The sequence below is a fragment of the Ceratotherium simum genome, chromosome 8, assembly GCF_057802395.1.
Source record: "Ceratotherium simum simum isolate JZ-2026a chromosome 8, ASM5780239v1, whole genome shotgun sequence".
NCBI classification, from domain to species: domain Eukaryota; kingdom Metazoa; phylum Chordata; class Mammalia; order Perissodactyla; family Rhinocerotidae; genus Ceratotherium; species Ceratotherium simum.
The window spans coordinates 53,824,288-53,847,817 of NC_141907.1; the positions used below are offsets into that span (position 1 = coordinate 53,824,288).

A 23,530-nucleotide genomic window follows, 5' to 3' on the forward strand; every position below is an offset into this window, starting at 1 on the left:
AACAAAAGACCCCGAATAGCCAAAGGAATCCTGAGAAAAAAGAACAAAGCTAGAGGTATCACACTCCCTGATTTCAAAATATACTACAAAGCTATAGTAACCAAAACAGCATGGTACTGGCACAAAAACAGACACACAGATCAATGGAATAGAATCGAAAGCCCAGAAATAAACCCACACATCTATGGACAGCTAATCTTTGACAAAGGAGCCAAGAACATACAATGGAGAAAAGAAAGTCTCTTCAACAAATGGTGTTGGGAAAACTGGATGGCCACATGCATAAAAGTGAAAGTAGACCCTTACCTTATACCATACACAAAAATTAACTCAAAATGGATTAAAGACTTGAATGTAAGACCTGAAACTATAAAACTTCTAGAAGAAAACATAGGAAGTACGTTCTTCGACATCGGTCTTAGCAACATATTTTCAAGCACCATGTCTGACCGGGCAAGAGAAACAATAGAAAAAACAAACAAATGGGCCTATATCAAACTAAAAAGCTTCTGCACAGCAAAGGAAACCATCCACAAAACGAAAAGACAACCTAACAATTGGGAGACGATATTTGCAAACCATACATCCGATAAGGGTTTAACCTCCAAAATATATAAAGAACTCATGCATCTCAACAACAAAAAAACTAACAACCCAATTAAAAAATGGGCAAAAGACCTGAACAGACATTTCTCCAAAGAAGATATACAGATGGCCAACAGACACATGAAAAGATGTTCAAAATCACTAACTATCAGGGAAATGCAAATCAAAACTACAATGAGATATCACCCCACACCCTTCAGAATGGCTATAATTAACAAGACAGGAAACAACATGTGTTGGAGAGGTTGTGGAGAGAAGGGAACTCTCATACACTGCTGGTGGGAGTGCAAACTGGTGCAGCCACTATGGAAAACAGTATGGAGATTCCTCAGAAAATTAAGGATAGAACTACCATATGATCCAGCTATTCCACTGCTGGGTATTTATCCAAAGAACTTGAAAACACCAATGTGTAAAGAGACATGCACCCTTGTGTTCATTGCAGCGTTATTCACCATAGCCAAGACTTGGAAGCAAATTAAATGCCCATCAAGGGACGAATGGATAAAGAAGATGTGGTATATATACACAATGGAATACTACTCAGCCATAAGAAACGATGAAATCCAGCCATTTGTGACAACATGGATGGACATTGAGGGTATTATGCAAAGTGAAATAAGTCAGAGGGAGAAGGTCAAATACCGTTATAATCTCGCTCATTTAGTAGTAGATAATAACAACAAATAAATGTATAGAGACAGAGATTGTATTGGTGGTTACCAGAGGGGAAGGAGGGAGGGAGGAGGGCAAAAGGGATAATTTGGCACATGTGTGTGGTGATGGGTTATAATTAGTATTTGGGTGGTGAACATGATGTAAGCTATGCAGAAATAGAAGTATAATGATGTACACCTGAAATTTATACAATGTTATAAACCAATGTTACTGCAATAAACAAAAAATTAAAAAAAAAAAAAAAACGAAGCCAAAATTAAAAAAAAAAAAAACAAAAAACAAAGAGGAACTCCTAATGAAAAAGAGAAAATATTTTAACTAAATAGTAATAATATATCAAAAGTGGTAGAATATAGCTACAACAGTAATTAGAATGTAATGTAATTACTTTACAGTAATATACAGATATTTATAACTTTTAAATGCATGTGTTAGAAGACAGGCTAAAAATGAAGTTAAGAACAGTAAAAAACATGAAAGAGATAGAAAAAAGTAATATTGATAAGAGCAGAAATTAATGGAACAGAGAACAAATATACAATAGAGAGGACTAACAAAACCAAAATTTGGATCTTAGAAAAAACTAAACATGGTCCCTATTTGAAGCTTATGTAGAATATGGAAAAAAATTTGCAAAAATTTTTACATTACAGTTTAGTAAGTTTAGTAAGTTTCCAGATATAGAAGCAATACAAAGAAATCAACTATATTTTACACATAATCAACAGTTAGGAAATAAACTGGGCTAGGTAATTTAGATTAACATTCTTACTTGAGAATATTTAGAAAAGTAGACAAAATATATTTAAAAAAATGTTGGATGGCATCAGAGAGGTAAGTTAGTGAATAATTATCAGGCTAATATCTGGGAAATAGAATAGAAATAGAAAATTCATAAAGGTGAATCTTTCATTTGGGACCCTACTTGTGCCCTGGGAGCTTTTGCAGATTTGTAAGAGGCCACTGAGAAGCTGAGCAGAGCTAAGGGACTAGGGATTCAAAATTAGTCTGCCAGCCAAGAGGTAGGGGCCCTGGAAACCCCAACCCAACCCCCCACTTTGAAACTTGAAGGGCTGTAGGAGTAAGGGTTAATAGTAAGTAAGAGCACTAGTACAGTCTACAGCTCAGCTCTGAGTCAGACGGATGACTAAGAAAATCTCAGTCTCTGAAACTGGGTCAAAATGATCCTGAATTACTAGTGCCCAAGTGCCTGGTAGAGCATATGAAAAAACTCTGTGGAAGATGAAAATATCATGCTGGCCATCAAATTATTTCTACAAGCAATTTTTCAAATATAATATTAGTATACAATTAAAGATAACCAGACACACAATGACACAATAGGATAATAAGAATAAGGATTAGCAGAAACAAACAAACAAAAAAAATAAAAGCAGACTTACAGGAGAGTTTCAGATTTGGGAGTTATTAAACACAGACTGTAAAATAACAATGCTTTTCATGTTCATGTAGATAAAAGATTGAAAATTTCAGCAAGACAATGGAAACTGCAAGAGTGACAGATCTGCATAATTGCAATTAGAAACTTGAGAACTGAAAATACAAAGGGCTAAGAATAACCAAGACACTCTTACAGAACAATAAGTAGGGAGGACTTTTTCTTCCAAATATCAAAAACAATATATCAGCTACAGTGATGAAGACAGTATACTAGCACAGGGATAGAAAAGCAACAAAAAAATTCAGAAAGACGTATACATATATGGATAGGATATATGACTTTGGTGGCACTGCAGAAAAGAACAGACTTCAACAAACAGTCGTGAGGCACTTCTAGCATATAAAAATTAATTTCTCGTGGATTAAAAACTTAAATGGGAAAGGCAAAACTAACACTTTTAAAAGACAATACAGTCATGTGCCACATAATGACATTTTGGTCAATGATGAACCACATATACAACTGTGGTCCCAGAGATTATATAAAGCCTAGGTGTGTAGTATGCTATGCCATCTAGGTTTGTGTAAGTATTGCAGGGGAGAGAAAAATTTCCTCCACCCTTCTAGGTTCTTCTAGCTGGTCTAAGAATTAAATAGACATGAAACAGATTAACAGGAGAAAAACAAACAAAAGTTTAGTAATATGTACACATGGGAGAAACTGAGGAAAACTGTAACTCGCCAAAATGGCCAAAGCCCTCACATTAAATATCATCCTCAGCTAACGACAAAACAAGATGTTAGGGTTGGGGAGAAAGTCAGGGAAGGGAATGGAGGCAATTCAAAGGTAGGTGAAAAGGAGCAAATGTTTGGAAAACAAGTATTTGTTTGTCCACACAGAAACAGAAGAACACAGAGGGGAGCCCAACAAACAGGCTTTTCTAGGTTCTTCCCTGTCTACCACCTAGTTCATGTTACGATTACGTGATAGCTCACTTCCTGAGACAGTTGTTTTTAACCTGAATTCTTTTAGGCAGTTAAGAGAGGTAACAAGAAAAACTCTGAATCTTTTGTTTCTTAAAAATAACCAGCCTAAAATAATCCTCATGTTAAAGAGACACATTTTGGCGTGGCAAATTTTTTTTTTTTTTTTTTTTAAAGATTTTATTTATTTTACTTTTTCCCCCCAAAGCCCCAGTAGATAGTTGTATGTCACAGCTGCACATCCTTCTAGTTGCTGTATGTGGGACTCGGCCTCAGGATGGACAGAGAAGTGGTGCCTCGATGCGCACCCGGGATCCGAACCCGGGCCACCAGCATTGCAGCGCGCGCACTTAACCACCAAGCCACAGGGCCGGCCCAGGCGTGGCAAATTTTGTTCCTCTTCAGAACACTCTAAGATATTCACACAACTACACAATTGCCTAATGACGCATTTCTCAGAATGCATCCCCGCCGTTAAGCGACACGTGACTTATAGATGAGTATCTGCATGACATTTGGGTAGAGAACAATTTTTTAAACAACTCGCAAAAAAACTCCAAACTTAAAACAAGAGATTGATACTTCTCAGTACCTAACCATTAACAAATTCTTTTTATCAAAGAACATCATAAAGACAGGGAAAGGAAAGCCAGAGTGGGAGAAGATAATTGCAACTCTACAGCTAACAAAGAACAGGATTTATAAAGATCTTTTATGAATAATGAGAAAAAACACTGCCAACCCAACAGAAAAATGGGCAGAAGATTTGATTAGCAAAATTAAAAAAAATCTGTTAAGCGTTGAGCAAGATGTAGAGAAACAGAACACCTCTCTTGCTCAGGAAATCTTTGTCGTTATCTAATAAGATTTAAGGTGTGACCTTATATGACCAACCAATTCCACTCCTAGGTATATAACCTTATTTGCATTAGGAGATACAGACAATAATGTTCATTGTGAATCTGTGATTGCCCCAAACTAAAAATATCATGATTGTCCACAGTCAATAAAATGAATAAGTAATTTGCAGTATATTAATGCAAAGGTAAATCGTACAAGAATGATGATGGAAGTACAGCTACAGGTAACAACATGGATGAATCCTACACTGAATGAAAGAAGCAGCCACAAAAGAATACAGTATGATTCGACTTATATAAAGTTCAAAAACTGTCAAAAGTAAACTGTATTGTTTAGGTACATACATACATGGTAACACTATAAATAAAAACAAAGACATAGTTATTACAAAAGATAGGCTAGTGGTGACTGCTAGAGGGTATGTGTAGGGAAGCTGCTTGTGATCGGGCAGGGACTACACAGGGAGTTTCTGGGCTGCTGTCAATGTTCTATGGATTTGAGAGCTGGTTATACAGTTACCTTAAAATGATTCCTTAAATTGTGTATTTATATTTTATGTACTCTTTTGAATACATATTTTTTGCATATTTATTTCTCAGTTAAAAAAACAAAGCTAGGACATGGCAAGAGAAAAATGAACACAGACAAATTAACTACTGATTACTTACTGTTATCCCCAAGATCTCAACTTCCTGTTTTTGAATTTGTTAAAAGAGTTGAACCCATACCTAGTGATTGTAATCTAAATAATTATATATTTACAATTATAATAATAATCTAAATAATTACATACTTACAATTATAATAAGTTTTTGGTAATATTCATTATGGTTGAAAGAATTATTAGGTCAAGAGATTTTTCCTCAAGATCTCAAGAGAATAATTTTCTTTCTGTCTTCATTTTTTTTGTGTGTGAGGAAGATCAGCCCTGAGCTAACATCCATGCCAATCCTATTTTTACTGAGGAAGACTGGCCCTGGGCTAACATCTGTGCCCATCTTCCTCCACTTTATATGGGACGCCGCCACAGCACGGCCTGACAAGCAGTGCATTGGTGCATGCCCAGGATCCGTGCCACCAGCAGTGGAGCGCACGCACTTAACCGCTACGTCACAGGGCCAGCCCCTGTCTTCATTTTATTAATTATAAAATAGTGGACTCTAAACACTTGTCAATTTTTTTTATGCCTTGTCATGGCACCATCAGGGAGTACCATAATAGAAAAAATATAAAAATAAAGATACACATCTATTTCAAAGTTCTACCTTTGGACAATTTAGAGGAACTTAAAGACGAACTTAACGTAACTGCTTTGAACTCTAAAAAGGAATGGACTTTAGAAATCCCCAACCAACAGTCTGGAATTTACCAGATCTTCTAGGTTTTACATGGTTACCATCACTTCCCCCTAATTGTTTTAATGGAATTTCCAGGAGCCAAAAGCACTTTGAAGTAATGTCCCTCCACATGCAGTGACTTTTATCTCCATGACTGCAAAACTTGAAAATGAGGAAAACACCAAAGCAACATTACTCACAAAATGAACATCAAAATTGGAATATCTGAAGTCAACTATGGAACAGGATTTACAAATATACTGTCAAATTTCTTAATATATTTTTAATCAGTAAAAAATTAATCAGCGGTACCGTACAAAATCAAATCATTAATTTTTGCACCTGGTATTTCAATACCAACAGTGATCTTATGGTACAGAAATAAACAAAACAGACAATGAAAAAAATTGTTGTTAACTTCACCCTGGCTTTCCAGCTTAGTACAACCAAACAGAAGAAATTAACGGCAATAGCCATTACCTACAGAAAAAAAAAGCAATGACAAGTTGGGTTAAGGTTTAATCACAAATGAACTTAATCCTTGTTGATTTTGTTTGTATCTGCTAAAGCACTGATCTGTATAAATAAAAACTGACAGCATGGTTCTAAATTTACCTTCAAAGAGATATGGAGATTTAGATCAAATATAAGCAAGCTATTAGACCACAGCTGAGTATTACTGAAGGGCTACCTGGAAAATACCAGTTACCGTCATAGAATACAAAACAAAGTGAAGGTGAAAGTGGGGAAAAGGCTTCTTAAAGAAAAGTCCTTTTATTATTCCCAGCCTCCAAAGTTTCAAGCCATAGAGCTTTGATACTCCTGGATTCAATTTTAAGTATTCAATTTTAAGTAAAATTAATTTTAAGCATTACATTTGCAATATGCACAATGGGAGAGGTTAGGGTATGGTGAACAAAAACTGCTTATTTCGAAGGTAGCCATTTCCTTCAAACTCATCCTGTCCACTTCTCCCCACCTCCCAATGCACAGATTATCCTTTAATCACACGAATTCACCCTCCACCTCCAAATATATTTTCCCAACTGGATGATACTTTTACAAAAGAATAGAACAATACAGCTGCTTGACAAAGTAATTTAAACTATTTGTAAATGAAATAAAAGGAAGGTTAAGTAGAGTACAAAAAGATACCAAATTGGAGTAATACTGATGTGAATCTAATTTTTAATTTATCAAAGTACCTATTAATGGTCTGAGCAGCAGAGCAGAAGAAAAATAGCTAGAGGGAAATGACTTCCTGTGGTTATAAAATGCCAATTGCTTTAGAATGCATGATAGGCTTAGAAATAAAAGAAACAATTGCTCTTTTCACTGAGTTTACAGTGTTGAGTACACGTCATGTCATTTTAATGTAAGCACTTACATGAACATCTGCAATAGCTCCTATTAGAAAACAGAAAGTTTCTATTAATAAAGACTAAAAAAATAAATTTTTATCTTCATCAACTCCCTTTCTAGGAATACAGAATAAAATAATAAGTTTCTCTTTAAAATAAAATATTAAATTATTTTTTTCTGCCCATTAGGTTGCTGGAAGAAAAAAAATCAAGACTCAACTAGTGATGATTTTCTAATTTCTAGTTTTCATCTACTTCTAAGAACACTACCTTTACAAAATCTTTTAGTTTTATATGCTATGAGAATCAGGTTTAGAGTTCCAAATAAATAAAATAGCCATATTAGGTGTATTGAAGAATCAAATGATTAGCCACATTTATCTGTTCACATTCACAGAATCTCTAAGAGGGTTGCCAGAGTCCATATAATACTGTTAACACTAAGTCCAAGTTAACATGTGTCATCTGACCTACTGCTCATGGCTTACCGATGCTATCAACAAAGATCTTGATTTTGGGGAGACAGTAATATAACAAACTCTGGTTAAACTAGCAGAGGTAATAGGACAGCAAACTGTAACTGTACAATTTACAATGTCTACTCTTCATCTGCTGCTACCATCCCTCTTCTTCCCACTGGTGGTAAATTCAAAGCCTCATCATGAGAGGTGCAAGATGCCAAACACTCTTCGTATAAAAAAATGGGCCTCAAATACTAAACAAAGAAATTCATAAAATAGGATTAAACTTTTTGGATAGTTGCATTTGTTGTTTTCAATTTCTTGATCTTTTATGTCTTCTGGTCATAGACACATTTTTTCCTTCTTTTCATCCAGGGAGGTTAATACACAAATTTGATGTAAGCATTATAAAACGGCATTCCAGTTGAAAGTTCCTTGTGATCGTATCCACATATAAAGCACTAGACAAGTGTATACTATGCTCCAAAATGTTTTGCAATCCTTCAGTGTAGTTTCCTATTTAATATTTAAGGGCTATTTCTCTTAAATTAAGGCTTCCTCAAAGAGAAATCCATAGTATTATGAGGTGATTTTTTTTAGCTTCTGAATTAAGTGTACTCTTTCCAAAATCAAGTAGTCCTGGAGTAACTTTAAGACAACCTCTGTTAATCAGTGTCATGACTAAAGTAGTATCTTACTGGAGGTCCAGGCAAATCTTCATCTCCATCAGTGTCTGGGGCAAATGACACAGTAAGATCCACATATTTCTTTTCAGTAGAGGGTTTCACAAGTTTATGCATTCTAAGAAAAATAAGCAAGGATAAATAACGTGGTAAATTCTGTAAAATGAGAGACTTATTTGCTGACTAATGTTGTCCAGAGAATCTGGACTTGTATTTAGACTTTAAATTCCTTTTTAAATCTAATAATCCATCTGCTTTCATATATTCATTTTTCCTTCCTGAGAGCTCTAAAGTCAAGACACTCAATTACCTAACAGTGAATCAAATTGGACCACTACTAGTGCAGATAAATAATACAGACCACTTATTAAAAGACATAAAAAACCACAAAACCCCCCAAAATGTAAGTAATGCTTTTAAAAAATGAATTCTCCTCCTATACTCCCTATAAAGTTTGGAAGCATCATAAATTCTTCTCAAGCATTTCTCTGTAAAGAGTAGAAAGTAAGCTAGGTTTAAATCTTCAAACGTAAGCTAGAAACATCACAGTAAAAGACATTCTTAAGTTTTACCTTTCCCTTATATCCTATTTAATAAAAAACCACCTAGTTTTTGCTGTTGTCACTGCAACTGTCTTAAATCAAGTCATCATCTATATGTCCCTCAGATTATTGCATTAGCTTCAAGCCAGCTGTCTCTAGTTTTTCTCCTCCCTCCAATCTACTCTGCTGCCAGAATTCTCTTAAAACATAAATTTGATGTTATTCTCCTGCCTAATAACGTTATCTATCATTATCGTGTACCTTTCTTATGCCACGCTCTGAACTACACAGTCATGCGTTGCTTAATGACGGCAATGTGTTCTGAGAAACGTGTCATCAGGCCATTTCCTTGTTGTACGAACATCACAGCGTGTGCTTATACAAACCTAGACAGTATGGCCTACTACACACCTAGGCTATATGGTACTAAACTTATGGGACGACTGTCATATATGCAGTCCATTGTTGACTGAAATGCATTACAGTGCATGACTGTAATCTACTTAATCCTCAATAACAGCTCTTTCCATTTTACAAAGATATTTTCTCCCATATACTACTTTTCATTCTTTCCACCATTCCTTCTCACCACCTCATCCTTGAGTCATTCTAAAATACTTCATATCCCAAATAGATCATGCATGCTCTTTATTATTAGCTGCATGCTTTTGGACAAACTATTGCTTTTGCCTGATATACTCCTTTTTCAAAGGTAGCTACCCTAATTTCAAATGAAATCTACCTTAAGCTGAAGGTTTGAGTTAGTAGTCCCCATAATACCTGTAAAAACATCTATTATAATTATTTAACTACAGTTTAATTATTGATTAATATGTCACTTTCTCTCAGTAGACTATGAACTCCTTGAGCGTAAGGTCTATTTGATAAAGATGATGACAAAATATTAACAGGAGTACCATTTATGGAATACTTCTTATGGGCACACACAATCATCCCTATTTGTGGATTGAAAACCAAGTTTCAAAAAAGTTTAGCAAGTTACTTAGTGTGACAAAACAAGTAAGTAGCTGAGCAAGGATGTGAACCCAAGTCTTTCTGAAGCCAACCTTGTCCAGGCAATTCATAGCTACTCAATAAATATCTGCTAAATAAACAATGTAATAAATGAGAAATATCATTTACAAAACATATCATGCTGGAGGTTTCAAATACTGGCCAACTCTATAAAGTATTTTTGTGAATTATTTGTAGCAAATTTTAAATTCCACTAATCAATACACTTCAGGGCCATACATTCTACTCTCATCTAGGTAGCATACAATCAAGGAATTCTAAATACTACTCTTAATTTATCCAAAAGATACTTAGGGATCCTAATGAAAAAACAAATATAAAGCAATATAACAGTATCAGCTAATATAATAGTAATTTTGTTTTTTAACCTCATTAATTGATAATGACATTTAAAGCTGACGTATCTGTTAAAGCACCACATGAAGTGATTTATTTATTTAGCTGACAAATATTTACTGATGCCTATTATGTGCCAGGCACTGGTCTAGGTGCTTGAAGTATATCAATGACCAGATCAAATAAGATTAATGCCCTTTTGAAGCTTACGGACTAGTAGGGGGAGACCGGTAATACATAATAAACATAAAATATATAGTAGTTATAAGACAGTAGTAAGTTCTATGAAAAAGAGAAAAAGTAGAGCAGAGTAACGGGGATTGGGTGTGCTAGGCTGGGACAGCTGACAGGCTGCGACAGCTGACAGGCTGCAGTATTAAATAGGGCTCAGGGAGCCCTCTTCAGGAAGTGCAAAGACAAGAGGAGAGAGTCAACCAGGTCACCATGTCAGAATGAGTTACAAGCAGAGGGAACAACTAGAGCAAAGGTCCCATGCTGCAGAATGACTGGAGTGTTCAACGCAAAGTAAGGAGGCCAGTATAGCTGGAGTTTTGTGAGCAAGGTGCGAGAAGTATGAAAGGAACTTAGAAGGGTAACTGGGAAGCAGATCATTTAAACCGTGTAGCCCACCGTAAAGACTGGCTCTTCTTGCTCCCCCTCTTCCTTCAGTTCTCTGCTCAAATGCCACCTTATCAGGTATTCCCTATGACAGGCAGAGGGAATACCTAGACTACTCGATATAACATAGCAACTTAACACTCCCTTATTCTGCTTTATTTTCTCCATAGCACTTACCACCATCTGACATACTTGTCTAGTTGTTATGGAAACTCCTCAAGTAGGGCAGGGACTTCACTTTGCTCATTGCTGTATCCCTAAAGCTTACAAAAGTACCTGGCACATAGCAGGCAGTCTTTAAAAAGAATCTGTTGATTAAATGAATGAAAATAACAATTTGGCATCTTTGTTTTATACTTCAGTCTCACAAGCCTGGTCATTATGTATGTGTTTTCACACAAAAGGTGGATATATTTTTACTCGGTATATTGACAAATTCAGGTTTCTAAGCCTATTAGCTGAAAAGCTGACTCTGAACTACGATAAATTCAGAAGGGTATTGTAATATGAATCTCCCTTGAGAGGTAATCTGTTGAGCTTGGTAGATTCACAGTCTTTATTACCGCCATTAGACAGGAGTAAATCACATATTTTTATCTGAACTTCGATAATCTCTGTTTAATTTTCCAGTGTGCATCCAGCTTATGTTTTAATTCTCGTGACTCTTTTGCATAATTCTTGTGACTCTTTTGCATATAATGTTTGATACTTACGTTAACTTCAGTCTTTTTGCATGACCCGGCATTACAGGAACATAAAGCATTTTGACACCCTGCACCACCATTGTTGGCTCAATTCCGTACTTCTCCTAACAGTGAATACCCAAAAGAGAAACAATCAAAGCTCCGTCCAAACATAAAATGCTGGGTGACAATGTTTTACGACCAGTAAAAAGAGAGCAAACAAACCCCTACCAAATAACATTTATAAAAACCTCCAATGAAATTATGTGTTAAAATCTAACAGACTCGGGGCCGGCCCTGTGGCATAGTGGTTAAGTGCGCGCGCTCTGCTGCTGGCAGCCTGGGGTTCGGATCCCAGGCGTGCACCGAAGCACCGCTTGTCAGGCCATGCTGTGGCAGTGTCCCACATAAAGTGGAGGAAGATCGGCACGGATGTTAGCCCAGGGCCAATCTTCCTCAGCAAAAAGAGGAGGATTGGCATGGATGTTAGCTCAGGGCTGACCTTCCTCACAAAAAAAAAAAATCTAACAGACTCAAAGTGACTAATGAACTGAGTAAATAAGTATCTCACTTTAACCGCATTTATGAAATCCAAGAGGGTGAAATCTTCTTTTCCATGTATAGTCCATCTGTCCCAAATTGTAAATGATATTCCATTTCTGTTATAGAAAAATATTCAGAACAAAAAAATTTTATTTTTCTTCCCTTTAGTAATAATAAAAAAACCCACCAGTCCATTATATGTGATTTAGCTAGATATTAATGTGGGGGAAAAAAGGAAAATACAACTTCTGAAATATTCCATAATTTTATTTCCCCATCATACCACACAGGTAAACATTTTTATCAGTACCTTGTTAATCCTTCCAGTGTCTCACTATAAATCAGTATGTCTTAGTGAGAAAGTTTTCTTTCTCTCTTTTTACACAGCTGCATGGGTTTCACTGGGAGGACATTCCAGTCCCCTATTACTGGGCACTTGGGTTGTTTCAATCTTTGGCTCTGATAAACAATGCCAGAATGAATATCTTGTCCATCTATCATTTGAGATGAGTGTAAATGTATCTGCAAATTTGAAATATAGTGCCGTTTTTCCCTTATTATGGGTTATACTATTTTATACTCTCATCAGTAATATATGAGAGTACTTTCCCACACTCTTGCCAAGATAGGTGTTTTAAAATTTTTGATTGTTGCCAATCTGAAAAGTGAAAAATGCGCGTCCAGGGGAATTGTTCTGCTTTGTCACATAGCTTTTGGAATTAGACTCTAAATCTCATGATCCATTAGTCAGACACTAGAGTGCTTTCTAATTCATCTAAGTTATATAAACATAGATGAAACCATAAGAAAGTACACTGCTAAATAGTATGGCAGATTAAGTGTTGTGAGCGTTTTATGGCTAGTCTAGCCAGAAGTGCTTCATGAAGATGGGGTTTTGAACTGGTCTTGAAGTGATGGCAAGGATTTATATATATAGAAGAAAAGGAGAGGGGGAGCTAGTATTTTTCCCCTTTAAAAGGTAAAAATTTTATTTCATTCTCATTATGCAAGAGAAACAGATCTTCGTGCATACCTGATTTCAGTTTTTCTTACTTCAGATGTCTCTGTAAACACTATAACTGGAATGGCTAAGTTAAGGAAACAATTTTTGTAAGCTTCAAATGGATAGCCACCAGCTACTTTGATCATCTCCAATGCAACCTAGAGAAAAGATGATCTGATTATATAAATAGCTTTATTATTCATAACTTTAATTGCATCTATTTAATTTTCCTAAATTCTTCTCAAGCATTTCTCTGTAAAGACTAAAAGCAGCTATTGGATTGGAGTAATATAAATTTCTTGTAAGTTTCTCCACTCTTAGCACATTTAATACTTTTAAACTTTCAACCTGTTTTACATGTGGTGAACCATCGTATTCAAGAAAATATATTAATTTGACCATGTAATCTTCCTACTCTGAAACCAGAACTTAAGAAATTCAACAGTTTAAAATCATTTAATATAGGGGTAGATAATTACACAGTTACTAAGAATAACAGTGGAGGACAGTATAATAACTAGGGCCATCCTAAAGATTCTGAATCATTAAGGAACGATTAAATTTTAAGGAATCTGAATTACTAACAGGAATTACAATTTTTTTAGGCAAAGAACTAAAATCCAATATAATCAAAGAGCAAAGATTAGGGCAGTTCACATTATTTAAGAAACACAGAGTACCAGCTTTGTATGGAGGATACAAAGATGATTAAGAGGATTATTATGTGTAAGAAAAATTAGACTCTATCTTGACAAAGCTTATTTTTTATGTTAAAATATCTGTATACCTGTAAAACCTCAAAATGTAGATTATTGTATTTTCAGAAATATCTTGAAATTTTAAATTGTAAGCTCAATATATCTCTCTCCTTCTCTAAGATCGCTGAGTGACTGGTTGCGGGTAGTATACTGGGGAAGACAGGAAAGAGGTGATAAAAAGAAGGATTTTCATTCAAAGAATAATAAACTCACCAAGCCAGAAACTGCAGCAGTGGATGTTGCTATAGCAGGTATAATTTTACCAGCTATGCGCTTTGTTTTGAAACGGTCAGCTGGTTCAATGCTATACATTTTGGCACGAAGATTTGACGCAGCTGTGATGAAATCTATGTGTCCATTACTATCATCATCTTTTTCAAATGAAAGCACTGCCATCTGAAGGTCACCTGATCATAACAACCAGAAAAACAAAGTTTCCTAGTAAGTGGTAAAGGTTTTACTAGGTAAAAAGCAATGTGGGTTCACTACTCCTAAAGATTCTTTTTTGTTGTATGTGTTTAAACAACTGAAAAATATACGAAAAATCCAGGGAACTGAAGTTATTGAAGGATGTGAAAATGATGGCTTTAATACCTCTAAATTAGAGAAGTTTCTATATTAAAAAAAACTTTCTAAAAAATAGAAAAATAAGAAAGCCATGTACCACATCTGCTCTTAAGTGGTTTACAATAAAAAAGTCAACATTGGGTATTGTTCACAAATTGATTCCATAAATATTACTCTGAAACATTTTGCCTCTAATAACTAAGAATAGGGTCAACTGGTCAAATAAAAATATGTATCTTTTTGAAAGATTTCTAGATCAGTGGTTTCCAAAATCATTCTATAGACCGGTGTAGTTTGACCTGTGACGAAATAAGAAAGTAAAAAACAGCAGTAAGTTTTTTCTAGAACTATAATTATTAAAATAAGATGATAACTTTCTGTTTGCAAATAAATGGTTGGCTAATGTAGCTTGTTTTTTCTGAATTTTACTGGTCTGTGCATAAAATCCCAAAAGTTTGGAAATCACTGATTTATGTTATAAAAAGTGGTGAGCAGGTCTAAAAACATGAGCTAATAGCTCTGTTGTTAAGGAATTAAAAGTTCAGTTTCCCTATATTTAAAACCATTTAGCAAGGATGCATGTAGGTCAGTTCATATTCTATGTGTCATTACGGAGACTAAAAAGCCAAGAAGAAATCTGTCTATGGTTTTTTTATCCTAAAGTGACTTAACTGGGTCTAAGGGTTAGTCTCCACAAGGACTCCACTTTTTTGTTCGTTATCCTAGCCATAAGTTAAAAATGAATCACACAATAGAATCTCAAGGACTAAAACAATCAGAACAAAAACAACAGACTTACATTTCACTGAGGGTAGGGCAATGATGGAGAAAATTATGAATTTAGTCACAGTTAAATGAACAGTGACTTTCATATAATCATGAAATCAACTAATATTATTATTGTTGTTATCATTTAATCCCACAACCTTTTGGGTGTAGATCTTAGTGAAAATAAAAATCCCTCCAGTTCAAAACATCTTTATAAAGATTTCCCCTTACTTGTGGTAGCTTCATTAGATGAAATAGCCTTTTCTAGTTGGAAAACAGCATTCCTCTCATCTTCACTGCTAATAGGAACATGGTCTGGTTTCCTTGCAGTTTCATCTGTTTGAACAACCTTTAAATATATGTAAATATATTCAATAACGTTATCACATCCTACACCTAAGTTTGGTTACTGTATCTGTTTTATCAAATAAGTCACAAAGAGAAAATATTCCCTCCATCTAGTGCAATAAGATTATTAACCATTATGGTCCAATGTATTTTACATCTTCCATTAGTAAGTAATATTATGTTATTTATTTATTTGTTTTCTTTATTATCTATCTCTTCACACCGACATGTAAACTCTATGAGATCAGCAATCTTTATCTCGCTCACTGAGAGAACCTCAGTGAAAACAAACTTGCTCATAGTGAGTGCTAAAAATATTTACTGAATAGTTTATAAGACTTGAGTTCATATAGATCTTTTTAAAATTCTGCACTAAAATAAAGTTAATATTAACCAATAGTTTGTGATTCTCACAAATCTACTTCAAACCAAATTGCATAGCTCTAACTAGTGCAGAGCTGTTTTCTGCCTACAAAGAAACTGAAGAAATTCATAAAATATATAATATGGGCATCCTTTAAATATTTATTGATTGCTGACCAGAAGTTCTTTTCTAAAGAATATGTCTTCCTTCATACAGACGCATGCTTAGGGCAGCACATACAAGTAATTTATGCTTAACAAATTACTTATTAGACATTCCACGAGGGCAGTGAGGTTAATATTCTCAAACTCAGAAACTAGCTATATCATCAGTAATTAAAATACTATTTCTTATTAAAAAACACATCCAACTCATGTTTTTACAGATTAAATATTATTATAAGTATTTAAGAAATATTAAGGAGCAAGGAAGCAGAAACTTTTGTTTGCCAGAATGTCTAGCTGATATTTTTGGTTGTGGCATCTGTTAACTTGAAGTGCCAGACCCTGAAGCTTTGGTATGAGTTGCTTCAGGGAATTGTGAAAAAGCTTATAATTCGTGTTAAAATTAGGATCATGTATTATCCCCACACTTTGATACAGATAGAAGCAATTCAGACCAGAAAACATATTGAAGAGCAATAAAGACTAGTGAATAGTTACTGACGCATGTTTCCTTGGCTTCTGTCTAGCAGTATTGCACATTAGAAACATGGGCTAGGAACTTTCTTTATACAGGAATTCTGTTCATCCTTTCTGAACTTCTATTCTTAATAAGCTACAAGTCATGAAACATTTCATTCAGCAAACCCACCTACACGTACAAAATCTACTGCTTACAAGTTTTTCTTTTCGCTAAAATAAAAATGCAGAGTGGAAGACTGCACACACTACTTCTTTCTTGAATTTTGCAGGGAAGCAGTCATTACTTCACATTTTCCAGTACAGATATAGGGTAAGGGTAACAGAAGGTTGCTTTACGGATGATTTTTAGAAGGCATACAAAAAGGCATACAATGAACATGTGAAAAAGAAAAATACTTACAATTTTCAAACTTTCCTATTTAACTTCTCTAAATTTCATGTTCCATCTTTATTAATACTCCCTATCTCTTTCTCCTTCCAACATATTTGCCTGAAAAAATCCCAACCCTTGTATCCAATTTTCCATCTGTTCTACAGTAGCACCCAAGCATCTAATTGTCTTCTCTACAGCCACATTAAGTGGATTAATATTAAGTGGATCCTCAGTGCTGTCTGGAAATTCTACTACATCTTCTACTTAAGTGACTTTCCCACTCCCCTGAGCCATTATTTCACACCTTCTTTTCTCTGCTCAAACTTCTTTTATCTTCTTCTTCCCCTCACTCAGAGCTATTAAGCTTGCTTGTTATTTCAAATAAGAAAACAACAACCTTTTTTCTCTCTCACACTCCAATTCTAATCCCTTACAAATCCTGTCAGGGCTACTGCAAAATAAACACAGAATCCAACCCCTTATCACAACTTCCCTGTTACCTATTCCTTCTTTTAAACCATCATCATCTCTTGGCTATAGCCTCCTAATAGCTTTTCTTGCTTCCCCTCTTGTGTCCCACATAATCATTCTTAACACAACGAGCCAGAGTCATCCTTGTGAATATATCACATTGTATCCTCTGCTTAAAATCCTCCACTGGTTTCTTATCTCATAATAAAACACAAAGTCCTTATCATAATCCCAACTACCTCTCCAATCTCACCATCTACCACTCTCTTCTTGCATATTCTCCTCCAGAAAAATCGTGACCTTCAAATTCTTTCAAGGCTTTTCTCTGCACTTGTTCCCGCTGCCTGCATTGTTCTTTCACCAGATAATAGCATGGCTCACTGCCTCACTTCTTTCAGGCTTCTGCTCAAATGTTACCTTATCAGAGAGGCTTTCCCCTTTTATCCCATATGAAATGACACCAGCTCCATCACCCTTTATTTCTTTTCTTTGTTTTATTTTTTCTTCTTAGCACTTATGCCTACACTGAAACATTATATAATTACAGTCACGTGCTACATAACATGTTTCGGTCAACAACAGACTGCATATACGACTGTGGTCCCATAAAATTAGTACCATACAGCCTAGGTGTGTAGTAGGCTATAACATCTAGGTTTGTGTAGGTTTACTCTATGATGTTCGCATAAGGACAAAACCACCTAATGATGCATTTCTCAGAAAGCATCCTCGTCGTTAAGGGACACATGCTTTTATATATAAAAGCATGTGTTTTTATATATAAAAGCATGTGTTTTTATGGTCTTCCTCTGGCTCATTAGAATATAACTTCCACAAGAGCAAAAATTTTGTTTTGTTCATTGCAGAACTCTCCAGATTTAGAATGGGACTTGACACAAGTAGAAGTTCAATAACTATTTTTGAATGAAAGAATTTCTAAACATACCTTGTCGGAAGGTTTGAATTCCTGAATCTTTACTTCAGAAAGAATATTCAAGAGGGCATCTGCTGATAAGTCCTGTTTTTTAAAAAAGTAATTTTATTAACAAACATTTTTAAAATTCTGAATTCTAAAGCTAAAAACATCCTATAAAAGGTCCTTTATCATACTAAAATATTTGAATAATTTATCATCTGACTATTTAGTCCACATCCATTTGTGACATTTACCTTTATTTCTATAGGAATGTCAATCATAAATGCTGGGGGAAAGGGGTGGTATGTGTGAAAAAGTACTTATTAGTCAACAAACCTGAAATCTCAGTTCTTTCCACAAATCTTTCAAAAAGTAGTTTTAGGACTGGTTGTGAGTATTAGACTGAGTGCCTTGAGATCAGGGACTGTCTCTTCATTGTTCTACAAAGTTCCCTGCACAGTTATACTCGATAAATATTGACTCAATAAATAAAACAAATAAGTAAACAGAATTAATACCTTCAGAAGCAGGAAAATATTTAAATGGTTCAAGATGAACTTAGATGAATTAAGGCTATCAGATCCATATTCATTATTAAGAAGCTGCTTAGGAAAAACTGAGATACTGCTTTTGAGATCATCTATAATACTTACCACAAAATTACCACTCTTTTCACAAAGAGTACCAAACTGAATGCCACTATTTTTACCAGACATTTATGGTATATTTCACTGTGCATTAACTCCAAAAAGGATTAATCTATAACAGGTATTTTTATCTGGATCCAAAATAGCCAGTGTTAATTATGGATCTGGCTCATATTTCCTCATTCAGCTTGCCTAAAAGTATAGCAACTTATTTAGCGCCAATATGTACTTGTGAAGAAAAAGTCACTAACACAAATCTGCCTCTCAAGTAAAACTGTATTAGATCCCTTAGATGTTAGTCAGTGAACATGACGTCTAAGACAATGCATATGATAAGGGTTAAGAAATGTGAATATGGGGTAGAATTTTCAAATTTCCTGAAAAGCATATAGGTTAATATCACAAAATAAGCCAAATAAACGTTAATAAAGAGAATCTCTAAGGAATACTTTAAAATTGCTATGAAATAGTTTACTTTGGGTTTTCAGAGTAACTATGATAATTAAAGTTAACAGGTTATAAATGTTTTAAAAATAAAGTAAGACTGTTTTTACAAATATTTGTTTCCCTACTTAAATTCAGAAAGAAAAATTTGACTTTCTTCTACTTAGTAATGCTGCAACAAGATTTTAGTTTCTGCTATGTTAGAATGGGCAAAAACAGGACAAAATAAAAGCTTCTATTACAGAATGGTTCTCATAACATATAAACACATTTTGATGATGCAATTATCCGATAAGTGAACTATTCTAGCCTGGTTTTGTATCACTTGCTAGGGCTTGAAGAATATCTTACCTCTTCTGTAAATGGAATGCAATGGACTGTAGCATACAATTTTGCAGCATTCAGAAGGAAACTGAAGTGCCTTTTGAAATTAAAAAATAAAATGAAGTATGAATGCACTGTTTCAAAGATGTTTAATTCTTCAGAAACTATAGCTTTTAAAATGTTGAAGAAAAATAATCACAGAATCTTTGCTACAGAATTATTTTTTTTAAAACTTAAGCAATGAAATTCTGCTCCAGACCCAAGCATTGCAGAAGTATAAAAGAAAAAACACGAGATGCTTATGCTCATAAGCATGAATAGGTAGTGATCATGACTATATTGGGGAGAAAAGCAGCCAGAAGTACAAAAATTAGACTAGTGAAAGAAAATTCATTTTAACTCATAAGAAAATATTACGAATTTTTAGTTTTAAAAAGTGTATATCAGGTTCAAACTAAGCACATTTAGTTTTAAAAAGTGTGTATCAGGTTCAAACTAAGCAAATGAGTTTGTTTAAAAACAAAAAAAGGTAAGTTTTATAGGAGAAGCAGTCAGGATAAGGTGACTGGAAGCCTAAAACAAGCACTAGAGGAGTAACTAAGCATACAGTTATTTGTTGGAAGGAAAGTTAACAAGCTAAATGTTTAGTTAAAATAATACATATAAGTATGTGTGTGTGTATATGTGTGTGTATATAAATAAATGTATTTCTAATATAGATAGGGTATACAGGTATTCATTCAAAGATCAACTCCTTTGAAAATTAATTTGAGATTATTTAGGGAGATAGTAGTAGTAATCATTTTCCCCCTATACAACTAAAATTTCTTATAAACTGGCTTCATTATACAGAAAAACATTTGTTGTCATTTTACTTTTTTATGGAGAAAGTCAAAGAGGCGACACTTTGGTTTCACTCCAAAGAAGATAAAAATAATGTTATTTACCATAGAGAATAAATAAACAGATTGTGTGGAGAGAAGGGTTGTAGCTGGCTTTGTTGGCCAGACTATGTTAACTCTTAGATTAACAGGGATGCAACAATTTATCATTAAAGAACCTGAGATTTTCACCCTGCAATGTAAACCTATACACAGTTAAGAAATTTACCATGAAGGATGCATATAAAACTAAATACAAATACTTACAAAGGTTCATTTAAATCAAATTTTATTGGAGAGGGGGGCCTCTTTGGTGACTGCCAAAACAAACCTAACAAAAAATACCAATATTATTTTCAATGTAGGCAGCCAGTAATAAATTACATTAAACTTTCTTCTCAACACTTGGTTATACTTACTGCCATCTTTTAACCGTGTGTCCAGAGGAAAACAGTGAAGAAGCTGAAGAGCCTAAAAAAAAAATAATTAAAAAAATCACTACTTAATATCATCTGAAGTAAAAAAAAAAAAAAAAAGATCAAAATGCATAAAAAGATATACAGTGAAGTCTCCCAGCTACTCTTGTACTCCATCTGTTCATTCTCCTGTCACTGCCCCCTGTACCTGGAATATCTTGTATTGTTATTCTTCATCAACTCTTATAGTTTTTTTTTTTGGCATCGACAGCAAACACGAATACAGATGATTTCATCCCTTTTTACACAAATGGTGGCATATCTTACAAATTATTCTGCTCCTTTCAAAGAGCTAATTCTTAAAACAAAAATGAAACCAGTAAAAATACACAGCACTTTATATTTTGAAATGATATGATGTTTGAGATTTGCTTCAAATCATCTAGGGGAGAGTATATTGGGTGGGTTTATAGATGAAAACAAGATAATCTAGGAGTTGATAATTGTTAAACCTGAGTGACAGGTACATGAGGATTACAGGGGAGTTCATTATACTATTTTCTTTACATTTCTATGGTTGAGTTTTTCCATAATAAAAACCTACAGAAGATAAGGACGAAAGGAGTTCTTTAGATTTTGAAACACAAGGTCATTGATAATCTTGGTAAGAATAATTTGAACAGCAATGGGGAAAGAAGACACATTTACTGGAAGGGGAAATGGCAGCAGCTGAGTACAGACCACTTTTCCAAGAGGCAGAGTCAAGAAGGAAGTGAAAAGCAAGGATAACTGTAATCAAAAGATGTTTTTAAAAAGATGAACTTACTTTATATTCCAATAGGTACGAGCTTAAAGAGAGGGAGACTAAAGAGAGTGCAGGACACATTCTAGCAACTTTAAGTAATGGAAGCTAAGAGTAATATTTAGTGAGCATTTATGAGCCAGGTTTTGTTCTAATGCTTTACAAGTATTAACTCACTTGACCCTCACCACTGCCCTATGAATTAGGTACCAAATTATTATCCCCATTTTACAAACGAGGAAATAGACACAAAGTGCAATTATCAGATACAGGTGGCGAAGGAAAATTTCCAAAAAAATTTGTGACTGAATTATCTCTATTTTCTCAGTCTCTTGCTTTACTCTGAACAAGTTTCTTTCAGACTACTGATGAAATGTATTCCTTATTCTCTACATGGAACCTCTATCTAAAACCCAATTTTGCACACAGAAAGACAAGGATCAGTTAAATACATAACTAACAACTCAGTGGGTGGAGTGCAAGTGCATTCTTTAATCAATAACATCCAAGGAGAAATTAGTTGTGTGCCCAGCACTTGTTCTCACTTGTCTTACTATTTATTTCTGAAAAGAGTCCCCAAAGATAGAGTAAATATTTCACATTAATGGAATTAATTTGGTAGTAATTAAACGAGCCAAGTCAGACCTTTTCTTAATGTTTTATAATGCCTACTTACCTTATGGTTAAAATATTTTTCAAACTTTAATCTTGCTAATTCTACACACTGGGACCAATTTCTAGGTCTTCTGCTAAGTAACTTAATAACTTGAAAACAGCCTTCTAAACTGTGTCCAGTTTGTATCTTCTAGAATGAGAGAAAACAACAAAACAAAATGAATACATTTCCAACTAAACACACACACATTCCCAGGAAGTATTAGCCAAAGTATGAACTGCCAGCTCATGTGTCTTATGATTTCATTTTTTTCACCTTGAAATCCTTGTACTTTCCTTTCTCCTCTCCCTCTTTCTTTTCTTTTTTGGAAGGAGAACAGGAAAAGATAGCACACGAAATTTTAACTCTAAAGTTTATCTCACAAGTTATCCTCATGTCTTGCAAGCTGTAAGTTCTTAGTACTATACACGTACTTACATATGAAGTGCTATGAATAATATTTTATACTAAAAAGTTGGCATTTTTAGTAGAGGATTAAAGGAAAGGAGGAAAACATCTTTGAAGGTGCCCTCACCATGAGAGTATTAAGTCTGAGAGATTACTGTCCACGTATGAAATTTTCACTAGAACTCAAAGAGATTAAGTCGTTTTACTATCTGTAGCTCTCTTATTAGGCTGAATCATATGAATTGCTGTTTTTTTGCATCAAACATGGTCAAATATTGGCAATTCCATATAGTTCTACCAAACTAAAAAAAAAAAGTCATTTGTGATCTGCTAATTTCAAGATTGCTCATGTAATTACTACGGACAATAAAAATGTTATAATCTCTCCTTAAGGAGCTAAAATAAACCATTTGTAGGCAACTTGAAAATAAGATTACACTGACAGTGTTAAGTTTGTATTAAAATGTATTGATTTGTACCTGTAAGACTTCTTCCGCAGATGGATAGGTTTGCCAAAATTTGTTAAACAATGAAGGCTTGTGGGAAAAGGAACTTTCAAACTGTAAGAGAAAAGAGGAAAAAAGGTTAAAGTTGGAAATATCTTCTTTTCTA

At 34.4% G+C, this 23,530-nt stretch overlaps 1 protein-coding gene across 2 annotated transcripts in view; it reads right to left on the reverse strand.

Annotated features, from left to right (window-relative positions):
• Positions 1-6,130: 6,130 nt before the first annotated feature.
• The window catches only part of UBA6 (ubiquitin like modifier activating enzyme 6), a 76,682-nt gene continuing 59,282 nt past the window's right edge, over positions 6,131-23,530 (reverse strand). For both annotated transcript variants that reach the window (XM_087434394.1, XM_004419108.2), the window contains 12 exons: positions 23,398-23,478; positions 22,532-22,660; positions 21,057-21,108; positions 20,905-20,968; positions 19,784-19,853; positions 18,372-18,443; positions 15,457-15,574; positions 14,104-14,297; positions 13,163-13,290; positions 12,158-12,245; positions 11,617-11,711; positions 6,131-8,490 (listed from right to left, as the gene is read on the reverse strand). In XM_087434394.1, coding sequence (XP_087290520.1) covers positions 8,355-8,490; positions 11,617-11,711; positions 12,158-12,245; positions 13,163-13,290; positions 14,104-14,297; positions 15,457-15,574; positions 18,372-18,443; positions 19,784-19,853; positions 20,905-20,968; positions 21,057-21,108; positions 22,532-22,660; positions 23,398-23,478 — 1,227 coding nt within the window. In that variant the 3' untranslated portion in view covers positions 6,131-8,354. The remainder of the gene's footprint in view (positions 8,491-11,616; positions 11,712-12,157; positions 12,246-13,162; positions 13,291-14,103; positions 14,298-15,456; positions 15,575-18,371; positions 18,444-19,783; positions 19,854-20,904; positions 20,969-21,056; positions 21,109-22,531; positions 22,661-23,397; positions 23,479-23,530) is intronic.